Below are 13,935 nucleotides of genomic sequence, written 5' to 3'. Positions count from 1 at the left end.
GAACCCCAGCAATCCAGAGTATCAGCACCAGCAGCAGTAGCAGCACCAGCAGCCACGAGTGCTACTACAACGACTACTACTATTATGTACCCCATCCCCCTGCCCAACTCCCCCCCCCCACCCCCACAAAAGAGTGTGAGGACCCCCTAGTGAAATGTATGCAGTGTGCACATTTTTCGTCGAAAATGTTTGGCAACAGTTATTTGCATTTGCGGCACTGGCCACGCCCCCCAAAAAAGTTCCATTTGCTGCAGCATTTGCATGCGAGCATTTAACGCTTGCCACCAAGCATTTTCATATTATATGTGTATTTCTTTACTTTTTGCCAGTCAAACACAACGCGTCCAATTCTCTTCTAGGTCCGATAACTGATATTGCATATCTCTCAAGTGCTTCTTCTGATTTTGTTGTTCAGTTACTGCCTACACGTTTTTATTACACTTGATATTTGACAGTTTATATATATTTAAATAACTGCAAAAGAAAAAATATCACCAGATAACTCCAGCTGAATAGAGACATGAATCTAAATCTAAGCAAGATGGTACGAAAAGATTTTCTAGATATTTGTTTTTCTATTCACAAAAATATACGAAAACACTTGTCATCATTGATATTTTCATAATATTGTTACGAAATTTGATGAATCATAAAAAAAAGCCAAAGTACTCAGGGTAAATTTCCAAAATTTGCAACATTCTGAGGAATGTTGAATGTACAAAATGTGTGTCATTTAGGAAACTTTACATTCTGTAGATATTCAAGAATGTATGAAATATCGATAGTGGAATTAGGCTCTAATCTGTTCCATATTCTTTTTGATTTTATTTGGAAATTCAGCTCTTTTAAGTTCGTCGTTATTTATCGATCTCTGATTTTCGATTTGACGCATAGAAGTCTGAATTTTCAATTTTTATTATGCAGGATATGTTATGATGACTAATGAACGGTTTCTTAGTAATAATAAATGCGACATCTTATTTTCTAATATATGAGAAAACCAACTCCAAGCCATTATTTACCTAATAAATAATATACTTATCTTATTTGTTACGCTTTTCAATTGCCTTATAAACAACCAATATTGAAGCACAGCTAAGTCAAAATATGAAAAAAAGCATTGCTTAAGCTCTGAATGGCTAATAGGGCTTATACAGTAAGGCAATTAAATATGGATTGTAGTTGGTCAATTTGATGTAACAAATCACACAGTTTTTGTCAATTTGCGGCCGGTAGCTATTTTCCAAATTTTATTACACACACTCAAAAATTCAATTTGCAGCAAAAAAATAAAAAAAAGCACTAAAAAAAATGTAATAGAATATATACACATTGTACAGAGTAAATAAATACGGCAAAACTAACTGAGCGAAAACCAGCAGAAGCAAACTTTTTGCGCCGTCAACTTTTTTAATTTAATATCACTGCGTATACGTAATTTTTGCGGCTCTAACCAGGGAGCTGTGTGAGTGTGTGAGTCGCTGCTGTGTGTGTTTTGAGTGTGGTCAAAAATTTAATTAAAATGTTTCATGTGTGAAATTTCAAATTCAAATTTTAAATTACATTCAAAATGAATAATTGAATGCAATACGACTAGTTGAAATCAGTTTGACTGCTGTTCAGCTTCATGTTTTTCGACAGCTTCTGTTAATGCATTTAAGCTGCTTGTTGTTTTGCTATTCAGCTAATTCAATGCAGTTCACAGAAATCGATAGATTAACGATCTACTAGGTTCATGGGAGACGCAAGCATTCCGAGCTATGAATTTGCTAATGTTCTGCCCATGAAGGATGCAGCTAACATTTATGCAGCTCTGAGCCATTTTGTCGACTCGGACCTGGTTGTGTTATGAGCGTGCGCATTAATGAAAATTCTTATTTGGAGCCAGACAGAGCAAGACATAATAACGCTACTATGATAGCTTTGAAAACTACTGATGATTGTTTGAGTTCGAATAATAACCAATGCAGCAAATTGTGAAATATACCTCTGTTTGAAATGGTCGAGACTCCTGAACACATTTTGAAGTATTTTCAGGCTGCTCTCAGAGCTCCGAAACAATCATGGCCTTCCATAACAGGACTGGAACAAGAGACAAGGCTCATTTATCAAAGAGAGTTACAACAGTTGCAATTGATTCGTAGAGTGTCTGTACTCTTACAAGAATAATAATCGATTTTAAAATTAAATATAAGCTTAAATGTTATAAATTAAGTGTTATTTAATTTAAAGAGCTGTAGAATGTTTTTCTTAGCTCTTTGTTTTGTTTCCGTGTCGCTGCTGTTTGTATCGCTTTGTTATTTTAAATGGCAACAAAAACCCGAACGTAATTTTCCAATTGTCATGTTAAGGTTTAAATATGAAATCAATTACAATTGTTTTCAGATTTAAATTAACTGCTACCTTAACATTAACATTAATATTTATAATTACTCATATTATTGTACAATTTTATTTAATGCAAATTGCATTTCAATTGCAATACAATTTTAAGCCTCGAAAGATTTTAAATCCGATTTAAAGTAAATAAAGCAAAGTAAATGTAAACATGTGTGGTCTTTTATACAGCATGGAGAGATAATCTCCGAGCCGAGATTTGTTACACTTGTGTACCGCCCGAGGTTATCAAGTCTCGCCGCTTCATGAGCCTAACAGCTGAGCAGTGCCACGCCCACTTTGAAGACAGAAACTGCCCCAATACGTTTCCACTGGGGCGCCCTAAAAAACTTATTTATTACCTTTGTTTTGACTTTATACAACACTCGAGCTGATGGCACTTCAGAAAATGGCATCAGACCATTGTTTTCCCAACATGCCTCTTTAGTTATTGTTGTTGTTGTTGTTTTGTTGTTGTTACTCTTGTTTTTGTTGGTTTTCGTAAGCCGGAGATACTTGCTTATCTCATCCACAAAGCGTTGCAGTAGGCGAAATGTTTTCTTTGGCTCGCGCTTGATTTGTGAGCCGCGTGTGTGTGTGTGAGTTGGTGTGTGTGTGTGCATGTGCGTGTATGTGTGTGTGTGGTGTGCGTGAGTTTGCTGTGAAAATGGCATACATATCTCTCGCATGTAGTTCAGTTGTTTGTGGCTATCTGGCAAACTTTGTGCACTGCCGGAACTTCGACCAAAAGAATGCAGCACTAAAATTGTATTTTATTATTGCAGACTTGAAAAGTGTATTTTGACTATGTCGCCAAGTTTGTAACGCCTTGAAGAGGACGTCTGCAAACCCGTTCGTTCTTGTTGAGTATGGCGTAGAGCTGTATTTGGGTGTTTCAAAAATAGTTGTTAAGTTGTCAAAAATAAATATATCAATTTAATTTACTATTTTGCTATTATTTTCTTTAGATTCATTTAGCTAGTTAGTTATCTATATATTTTCTATGGTGTCAAATAGAGAGTGTAAAAATTCCAATAAAGATTCCTGTACTTTTTCAATATTTTTTACGGTAATCGGTTAAGGATTGATGACACGGTACAAAGGCCAAAAAAATAAGTGTGAAAGTCCGATTACGCCCGACGGCGTAATTGACTGTGGAATAATTTGATACGTTGATAACTCGGTCAGATTTTATGTTATATGCTTTGCAAAAAATAAGGTTCAAAATAATTTTATTTAATTTTATTTATTCAAATAAAATGTCGTATTAAAATGTTGATCTTTGAACTCTGTGGCGAGTTGGATAGCAGCTGATCGGCATCCCTCTGATTGGCAACCTGTTGGCAGGCCTTATTGGTGCGGTTGGCAACGCCGACTGCAATCGAATTGCAATCGAAGTGCTATCGAAGTGCAATCGAAGTGCAATCGAATTGCGTGCGCAGCAAACTTCTCTGGCCTTCGATCATTCTTTCTCTATCAAGCGTCTTGTACATCGCAAAATGTGTGTGGAAAATAAATAATTATTAAAGAAAGACTTATCGCCAGCTTCGTTTGGATCGCCACTGCCGCCCATATTTTAGATCCTGAGTGCCACGTTCAGATTTAGTCTTACGACAAGTATATTTCCGATGTGTTTTCCCTCAATCATGGCTAATAACAAGTGACTTGCATCGAGGGAATATTTTGTGCATTGTTCCGCCCATACGAGGCGCTGCGCCATGTCGGTCACAGCGGCAAGTCCCTTTTCCTGCTACACCGAGGGAATATTTCTTTACTCATTTTGGGAACCACATCGCGTCGGTTGCGTGCACGCATTCTCTGCGTTTATCGGATTGCTTCGTGATATTAGCGCCACCTATGGTTGAGTAGGCTCGATATCGTTACGAGTACACTACACATTAATGGTTAATTAAGTTTTTATTTAAAGTTAATTTTTGAATATAAATAACTTATTAGTTTGTATTTTATTTCATAGCTTGCAACATAACATTCATTGTAATATTTTTTGGAATATTTTGAAGGATCGTCAACGCAAGGCCTGCATACAGCGATGGAATAAGCCAACAACAAAATAACAATAAGGACTTGTGTGTATTGCGAAGTATTAGTGTGAACGAATAAGACCTATTCATAAATTTATAAGAGAACCAACGAGTTTCTCAAACAGTAACGCTCCTCTAAATGATAGTTGTTCTCTATCGATAACGTATTGTCGACTCTTGATAGCTTTCGGTTTGTATCCTTATTTTGTCTAAAATATTTATTTAAATAACGCGATCGCAAGAACAAATCCAACCCATAGGCCTGGGCAAGGCCGGAACTTTGGTAGACAGAGCTGATCTAGATTAGTCGCTAACGCGTGTTTGTTACAATTATTATATAATTATATTCTTGATCACTGGATCAAGACCGTCGAGTCGACCTAGCCATATCTGTCTGTCCCTCTGTATGAATAAGCGGATCTCAGAGACTAAGAGCTAGAGTCTTCAAAGTAGGAATATAAGTTGTAATATACTAGCTGATTTTAATTCCGGTTTGTTATACTATTTTAAAGGCATTCTTCAAAGAAGAAGAATCAAGGCAGGCTTAGAACTAAAACGTTTATTTTTCTCTTAAATAACAAAATCTTTGCGTCTTCACTAAATTATTTTATCTTAAGCGATTAATCGATAACACAATGTGCCAAATACCCGATAACTTCATAACATCTGATTTGGTGAATCACTTACGTTGTGATAAACTCAAATTTGAGCTGGTAAGGCGAAAGACTTTCAGTGCCATAGTTTAGTTAATATCCAGCCAAAAATACAACGTGCTTAGGCACCGCCACCAACAAAAACCAAGACGAGTTGGACTCATGCCCGTTTTCTATTCGTATTCGAGAAGGGGGATCTGAATACGGCGGCACATTACTTGGCAGAGCGGATGCACGAACCCTTCGATCCCTTTCCGATTGCCGTTGTGGCCGTGCAGCACGCGGTGTACGATGAGTTCATTGAGCGTGTCCGCAATCGTTTCCATCAGGTGAAGCCACATGTTGCAACACATCCGAATTTTGAGCGCAGCCTGCTCGAACTGAAGTTGGGCGGTGTGAAATATGTGGTCGCACCCGAGAGCAATGCCCCACCAATAGCCAGTCCCATCATTGTGACGGACAAGGTGACTCAACTGTTTTTCAGCTCCAGCCCCTCCGGTGTCGTCGTATTGAAGCGATTTAGCGATGTACCCGAGGCAGCGCGCATATTTGATCATGAGCAGCCCCAGTTCGATGCAGTGCATCTATTCGATGAGCGCATCTCGACCGTTTATGAGCTGGCCAAACGGATCACTTGTGCTCAGTTCTATGTGAATTGTTTCGATGTCTGTATGATGCCCATTTTAACGTTCTATGGCCTGCGACAGCCGCATTCCTTACTCCACAATGGCTTCCACTATGAGACGCTGGAGATGGACAACGTTTGGCGTATAATTGTCTTTCCCTATACCACCAGCTTTGTGCGTAGCTGCTGCTGTGTGCCGGGTCAATGTACTTGCTTCGCCGATAAGAAAGTTTGCTGTGATTAAAAGTATACGCACGCCTCAAAATCCTCCAAGTCAAACCACAAATTTATAAACTAGCAGGCGACGCAAAACACAATTAAGAATAGATACAAGAACAAATCAACGTTCCAGAAACTTAACTGTCTGACAGACTGTGACGTCTGCTTCAGTCTGCCTCACTGTCTCAAGAACCGTAGAAATTCTTAGCTTGCTGGTTGGCTGGCAATTGGACTGACAACACATGTGCCACATAATTTTCGCGGTTGTTGGTTACGAATTCGCAAATATAGTAGACACTCGACTACGTGAACGTAGTTGAAGTGGAGAGGTAAAATTCTCGTACTCAATATAAGTATTTAGTTCAATTTATTATGACTATAACATAAGGCAGTAAGAAGCATTTGCGACTCCATAAAGAGTATTTATATATATAGCTCTACATATATCTAAATGTTGTAAAAATGTTGATATAGTTTTCGGTTTGAGAATAAATGCAAGCGTTGACTTGGATTCTGTCAGTCTGTCGTACAAGGGACGAGTTTGTTTAGAAAAATCTACCCTGGCTTGAGTCGGCAAATAAATCAACGCCTCCAAAGTTGAGTGATAGAAGTTTTCAGTATGGGCAACGTGTTCAGCACGGATCAGTGTGGATTGGAAACAAAAATCAGATCAAGCCCATTTGTTTAAGGAATATGTGATTGAATTGATTTTAACACATTAAAACCCAAATTAACCTACAAGAAAACGTCAATAGAAATAAAAATCTCAAAAACACGAATAGAAAACTTTGAGTATATAAAATTTATATCAGACAAATATCAAGAATATATCTATATAATATACATTTGTCTGAAGAAGGTCGTATATAAAAAAAAAAACAAATTATAGGAAAGCCAATAGTCAATTTAACAGCAAAAAATAATTTTTCTAACTACGAAGATAAATCAGCAATAAGAACGCCAACATCACGCAGAGAAGTGCGATTTTTTCTAAAGTTATAGTATCTGTTAGATAAGATTTTAAAATTTGGCTTGTATCTTCCGCAGCCCATATCTTCATCCCATAGACATGACTGTACTTGGCCTTTGGCATTTATTTCTGTCTGTATTTATCAGCCCGTGTCTGCTCTTCCGCTGCGATAGTCGCAGCTGGGCTGGTCTGGGCTTGGCTGTGCTGTGTACTTACTTATGTCGCAGACTGTTGGCTTTTAATAAAACTTCACATTCGTATTCGCAATTCGCTACAGGAGTTGAGCTGCTCCTTCTATCAAAAGGCAACTACTATTAAGCTGGCAGTCAGCCATTAGTTGCGGCTGCTGATGCGGCAGCTTGTCGCCAGTCATCGACAGTTTGGGGATGCACCGTTGAGTTTTTGCCATTTTATGTGCCAACTTGTTAATGAGTTTGCCTCGACGAACGGAAGACGAAGAAGTAGAAGAAGTCCCAAAGAACTCCTCTAAGAATTCCATGGCAGGCCTATCTGCAACTACAAGCTTACAACAATTTTTGGCATTGAAAAGCAAACACTGCTGCAGTGTCTGACAACTCTCTGGCTGTCAGTCTGTCTGTCTATCAGTCAGTCTATCTGTCTGACTCTCTGCTTGTCGTATGACTGCCAACTCATTCGTATTTGTCAGTTTTGTCTGCATTTCTGATTAGAGTTTGACAGATTTTAGCTGTGCCACAGCAGTGTCTGCTGCCACTTTATAGTTTTCGCGGCCATAAATGAAAAGCGAAAATTAAGAAAAAAAATTAAATAAATAAAAACTAGTCGTATGTGTTTTCAAAACCGTTTACACCAGCTGAAAGATTACTGCTGAATTTTTACTTATTTATTTATTAAAATTACAAATATTTGTATACTCAGAACCGAAAATTATAAAATAATAATAATACTAATGGTAGTAACGGTACATTTTTAGTAAATATTTAGTTTAAAAATATTAGCTCTGTTTTGAAACTGATATGAAATTGATAATCATAATGTCTCATAGAAAAACTTAATCGTATATAGATATCCAGATTAATTATTGACTTAAATCAGATTTAATATTTGTATAAATAAGTAAAATTTTATTCGTTTTTGGTTTTATATGTTTCATATAATTTTTGGTGTGCTTATTTACCAAAGTATATGTTTCCCATAAATTATTTTTTAAGTAATATTTATTTTAGGCCAATTAGAACTTCGAATTTCATATTGAAGTCTTGATATATCAGCTTGAATAAATTCCTTAAACATCGAAAGAACAATATTAGACTTTATATGAGTCAAGTAGACATTTATTTCAACTGGAAGCGAAAACGTTTTTCAAAACGCTGATAATAAAATATTTTATGAGTGGACTGTGTAAAAGCTTAGCGCTGTTGTTTATATGTTTGCCCGACCGTCTGGCCATTCGGCTATAAATTGTTATTTATGTCTGGCGGTGGCGGTGCCACGCCCATTTGCCAAAACGTGATGAACGCCGGCGGCTGTTATTCTATTAAGCTGCCGAACTTGAAATTTCGCGGCTCACTCAATGCCACAGATTTGTGTTGATATTTTGTTGTTGTTTCATTTTTGGTTGGATGCTTTTGGCAATGTGACGTCACAGCAGGACTCCCTGCAGCAATTGTTGGCCTATGCAGCAGTTACCGTATTGCGGCATCTGCCAGAATTTGTTTGGTTTCTCTTGGCTTCTCAACAACAACAACAACAACCACAACGGACACACTTGTCAACTGCTGGCATTGTTGATGTAACTGGTTGTGTGTGTGTGCTGATTGTTGTTGTTTTATAAATATTTTGTTTGTCCTTGGCTCTAATAGAGTTTAAGTTTGTTTTTGACATAGCTTTAATACCTCGATGAGGCATTTAAAATATAAATTTCATTCACTCTAACTGCAGTTGCAGTTGACAACAAGAGAATAAGGCCAAAAAAGCTCGTTCACAAAGTTAAAAGGTCAATTTAAATTACAATAAATAAATACTATGAGAATTTATATAATTTAGTACAATGAATGAATTTGTGAAGGTCTGCAACAAGTTGAAGGAATCATGTACGAACACAAAAAGTGCATATTTTATTGATCAGAATCGATAGCCGAGTCGATTAAATCCATTAAATCCTAACAAAACTAGATACTTCAAAATTAGAAATGTAAATCAATCAATTATCATACAATTTTCAATAGCAATAATAGCTAAAAATGTGAAGATATAGATTTCCAATTGAAATATAATATACCCCGGCATATTATTGATCAATTCAACAAATTCTGAATAAGGAACTCAGATTTTGTTAACCAAAGTTTATTTTCCTAACCTATAATCAGCAAGCCAATTGTGTATTTAAAAGCTGGTTTTGGTTATCGACTAGTTGAGCTCTCTCCACCAATTTGTTTTCACTAAAAGCCATAAGATGTGAACAGTGGATATACAATCTTTAGCTGCCGGGGCCTATGCCTGTGAGAATCTGGTATGTTTTGAAAACTCGTATATATATTTAAATGGCAAAACAAGCAATAAAAGCGACAAGGCACATGACGACCTATCTTGATTTTTTGCAACTATCTAAAATGAAACATTCCAGCACAAATCGCAGCTGACACAAAAAATTCTGCAGCAAAACACAAAACATGCAGAACAAGCAGCAGCAACAACTGACAATCAATTCAAAACCACGGTCCAAACACAGGCACAATAAGAGACGACCAGAAGCGACCGCAACAATTTGAAAAACATTGCCCATACGCCATGTGCGACACACTCACAAAACACTGCAACAAGATACATAACGAGAAAAATCAGAAGACAGTGTGAAAAGAGAGAGTGGGAGAGAGAGAGAGAGAGAGGGAGATAGGGTTGCTTGCAATACAGTAGAACTCAGCCATGGAGCGCAGTGTATTTTCAACACCTGCTGGTCAAACAAATCGTGTTCATTTTGGTACAAACACTAATTTCGACAAGGTGCAAACATGCTGACTGTTCACGAGGAAACAGGAAAGCACACACATGGCGAGAGAGAGAGAGAGAGAGAGAGAGCGAGAGATAAACACACACAATGGACACACACAAACACACATGCAGTGGCACATCACGTGCTGCTGCTGCTGGTCTGTTGTGTGTCAGTGTCTGTGTCTGTGTTTGGGCCGCCTGTCGTCGACAGATAAAATGTTTTTTTTTTTTTTAAATTTGAAATTGCATTTGCAACCGCATTTCATTAGAGAAAGAAAGAAAGTCAAGCGTCAGGTAGAAATAGTAACGACAACGGCAACAGCAGACAACAACGTCGGCACGTACTCCCAAAAATGCCATGGGGGCCAACACAAACAGCAAGTTGCCAACCGGCAACTGGCAGCCGGCAGCCGGCAACGTGTGCAACATTCAACCTGCAACAAGGTCCGCATTTCGCGACAACGAAACGTGCACGTCACGGTCAGCAGCCAACTTTACAGTTTGCCACATAAACATGCTCATATCTAGTGTGTATGTGTGTCTTTGTTGTATGCTTCTTGTGTGTGTGTGTGTGTGTGTGTGGCTTCTCGTTTAGGCTTTAAATAGCTGCCAGCAGCTAATGCGGGTGTTTGAACCACATGAGTGTGGGTGGTATGTGCCCATGGAAGGATTTGATAATCATTCAAAATCAGCAGCTTTGTTTGATAAATATTTGTGGGAGATTTTTTGTTATGTTTGACAAACCTTTCGTGATTTGTGACAATTCATAGCAGAAAATACATATACAAATGTGAATTTGATTTAATATCAGGAACTGTCAAAAACATTTATGAAACAGCAAAGTATTTTGAGTATTTGAATTGCAGAACAGAGCAAAGAGTGCTTGGAAGTCTTTTAAATAACCAAATAAATATGAACGAAAACACAACAAAGAACGGCTTAATTTCACTTCATCATCTAAATCATATAAATTTCACTATAAAAATAACCGAACGATTGTTCCTATGAAAGTTTTTTTTTTTTTGCCAAATGTGAGCAGCATAATAACTATCTTATTTAATGAGTTTGACTTGCTTAGCTTTGTAAACGATAAAGTTCTACTACAGCTAAAGTTCCTATGACAGCCATATGATATACTGATCCGATCAATTCAGTTTCATTGAACTAACTTTAAAACTGAGGAACTGGTTTGTATGGTTTAAAGATAGAGGGATATTGCTAAATCGATTCGACTAATCATGCTTATCAAGAATACATATTCTTTATAGGGTAGCTTGTGCATTCTGCCTTCTACATACTTTATCAAAATCTCAAAATACCCTTTTACACATTTTCAGTTGAGGGTCGTTTAAATTAACAAAATGAATAAAAACAAATCAATGATATGCCAGCAATAAAAATTCAACTCAAAATTGAGAAAGCTTTTAAAAATGTTTAAGGATATTTCGAATAAAAGACAGATGTGCTTAAAACGTTCAACAAATATTTGTTTTTACCTTTGGCTGTCACTTTGCAGCTTGAGAAATATTTGTTTGAGATTTATTTAAGGGATATTTCAGAATTTTCATTAACATAGTCCAAAAATCAAGGCTTGCTCAAATGGCGAGCAGACAACTCTTTATTTCCCAGGCGGCACTGACAACTTGACAAATGAATGATCGGAGCACAGTTGTATGCCGCAAAGCGACCAGAGTCTGGCAACATACATGGGACAATCGGCAGCAGACATGTTGGCCATGACGCGCCAACAAACCGCGAAATGGGCTCCAGCAACACATCAACAACAACAACAACAGCAACTTCAATGGGCAAAAAATAGGCTCGAAAAGTGTAAAGTGCCGTTTACCAATGGCAGCTAAGGGGCTGTCGTGCATTTGAAATGTTGTTGCTCTTGCTGCTGCTGTCTGCGCATAAATTCCATCATATGATATCAATTAGTGATAGTGCGGTGCGACTCGAGTGTCATTTGCAAAAATGCGCATATTTTAAACCTGACATACGACAGTCTCTGCCCAAAAAAACAAAACAAAAAAAAAAAAAAGAAAGCCGCCAAAACCCAAACGAATTCAACCAGACAGCTCAAAAACAGCCAACAATCCATGATATCTCACAAGCGAAGCGCAATTTTGATACCCTTAACCATTAAAAACGGTGCAAAAGGTATAATGAAGTTGTGCAAGAGTATGTTACAGGCAGAAAGCAGGATTTCCGATTTCATTAGGTATATATATACTTGTTCAGCAACAACAGCCGAGTCGATTTAGCCATTCTAATCAGTATCAGCAAGCCCAGTAGACTTTCAATTTGAATATAAGTTCCGTATACCGTATTTCTTATTTTATCGATAATTTCCACTGATCCACCAATATCGAGTTAAACAAACAAATGTAATATATAGCTTTATAATTCATATACAATTTACACTGACATATTTTTATTTTCAACTGTACAAAGTTTGCATAAGAATCACAGATTTCGTTTATTATTATTATTTGACTTTGAAGTATTAAAATAAAACACACAATTTTGTAAGAAATGCATTTTAAAGTCATTTAAAATTATTCAATTTAAAATAATTTAACACTTGTCATGCGAAACTATCCTTTAATAAACAATTATTGTCTGTTTTGACATATACATGGACAGGTAATAAAATAGCCCAAAGTAAACACAGCTGCAGCTGGAGCCCACTTTGGCTATTCAGTTTACAAACTGTGTGTAATTTTCTAGCCAATGCACAACTGTTTAAATATGTTTATATGCCAGTAAAAAGTTGATTGAATAGTGTATTGAATTGGTCAATAAACTTGACTGGAAGTTTGTTGCTTGTCGATTTATTTGCTGCTCGAGTTGCGTTCATAAAAACCAAACACAGTAAATGACCAAACGACCCGCTCTGACATGGTCAGCCGCATAAAATCAGCTCGCCCGCAACGGCAACAACAAAAGGTTTGTGGGAATGGGGCATGGCTATGGCTATTGCTATGGAGCTTGGCATATGAATATGCAACGATGCCACCGATGATGACCACGACGAGAAGTTGCTCCATGCTCCATGGATATGCATGCAGGTGCAATCTGTACCAGACTCAGCGACAGAAATGACAGAAATGGCATGTCAACGTTTGGCGAGGACTTGTGGCTGGGCCAATGCCAGGACATGTCACCAGGCCGGGGTCAGGCCAATAAAATTGCAGCCAAGTGCAGCTGGGAACAATTTGGTGACCATCGCATCGCACACAAATTGCATTTGCAGTTTTTATCGATGCTCTTCCTACCCCTCTCTCGCTCTCTCCCTGTCTCTGTCATGTGGCGGTGTATTTAATTTGCTTTTTCAGATGCAACACACCAAAAAAAAGCCTGAATTGATATTTATCTTTAGCATGCCGTAGATTAAATACCCTTTTTGGACATGCTGATCCAAACTAGTCAGTTAGTCTGGGCTTAAGGAAATATCTAAAACAAATAAATTTTATTAAAATAAAATTTGAATCGATCAAAAGCATTTCGAATTTAAAGTTTTGCTAACCACTTTGAAGGATTAAGAAAAGTAAATTTATTTATTTTTTGCGATAAACACGACGAAATGATTCGCTGAGTTCTGGATTTGCAAAATTCAATAGATAAGTTTAAATCAAAGATCCTTTCCACAATACAGAAACAAAGAACATTTTAACTAGTTTCGAGTTATTTTCTCAACTGCTTTTATTTTTGAAATTTCATTTGATTGTTGCAATTTTCATAACCAATTCAAAATGCCGCTGCAGCTGCTAAAAATATAATAATATTGGCAACGAGTGCATTATTACTGTTGGCTTGTTGACACTTTCGATGCGAATTTAATGCGCGAACAAATGTGAAAAGTTGCCAAAATTGTTTGTTGCCTTTTTGTAATTGCTGTGGTTTTGGTTTTATGGGTTTTCTGGCCAGCGTCAAAGCCAAAGCGAAATGTTATGCCAAATTTTTGCGGTAATACAAATTTATACATTCAATGGCATGAATTGGCGGCAAGTGTGGAACATTTGGTTTTAGTTTAAATTTCATTAGATATTATTGCTTGTTTTGATGATTAAATTCGAT

The 13,935-nt window shown here is 37.2% G+C and overlaps 1 protein-coding gene across 1 annotated transcript; it reads left to right on the top strand.

Moving 5' to 3' along the window:
* The first annotated feature begins 4,979 nt into the window (after positions 1–4,979).
* On the top strand, positions 4,980–6,426 carry LOC6563650. The gene is made up of 2 exons (XM_001990459.2): positions 4,980–5,131; positions 5,197–6,426. The coding sequence occupies exons 1-2, from the start codon at positions 5,054–5,056 to the stop codon at positions 5,938–5,940; spliced, it is 822 nt and encodes a 273-aa protein (XP_001990495.1). The 5' UTR covers positions 4,980–5,053; the 3' UTR covers positions 5,941–6,426.
* Positions 6,427–13,935: the final 7,509 nt, after the last annotated feature.

This window comes from Drosophila grimshawi, unplaced genomic scaffold (assembly GCF_018153295.1).
Source record: "Drosophila grimshawi isolate 15287-2541.00 unplaced genomic scaffold, ASM1815329v1 contig_311, whole genome shotgun sequence".
NCBI classification, from domain to species: Eukaryota; Metazoa; Arthropoda; class Insecta; order Diptera; family Drosophilidae; genus Drosophila; species Drosophila grimshawi.
This window is presented reverse-complemented; position numbering and strand designations above follow the sequence as displayed.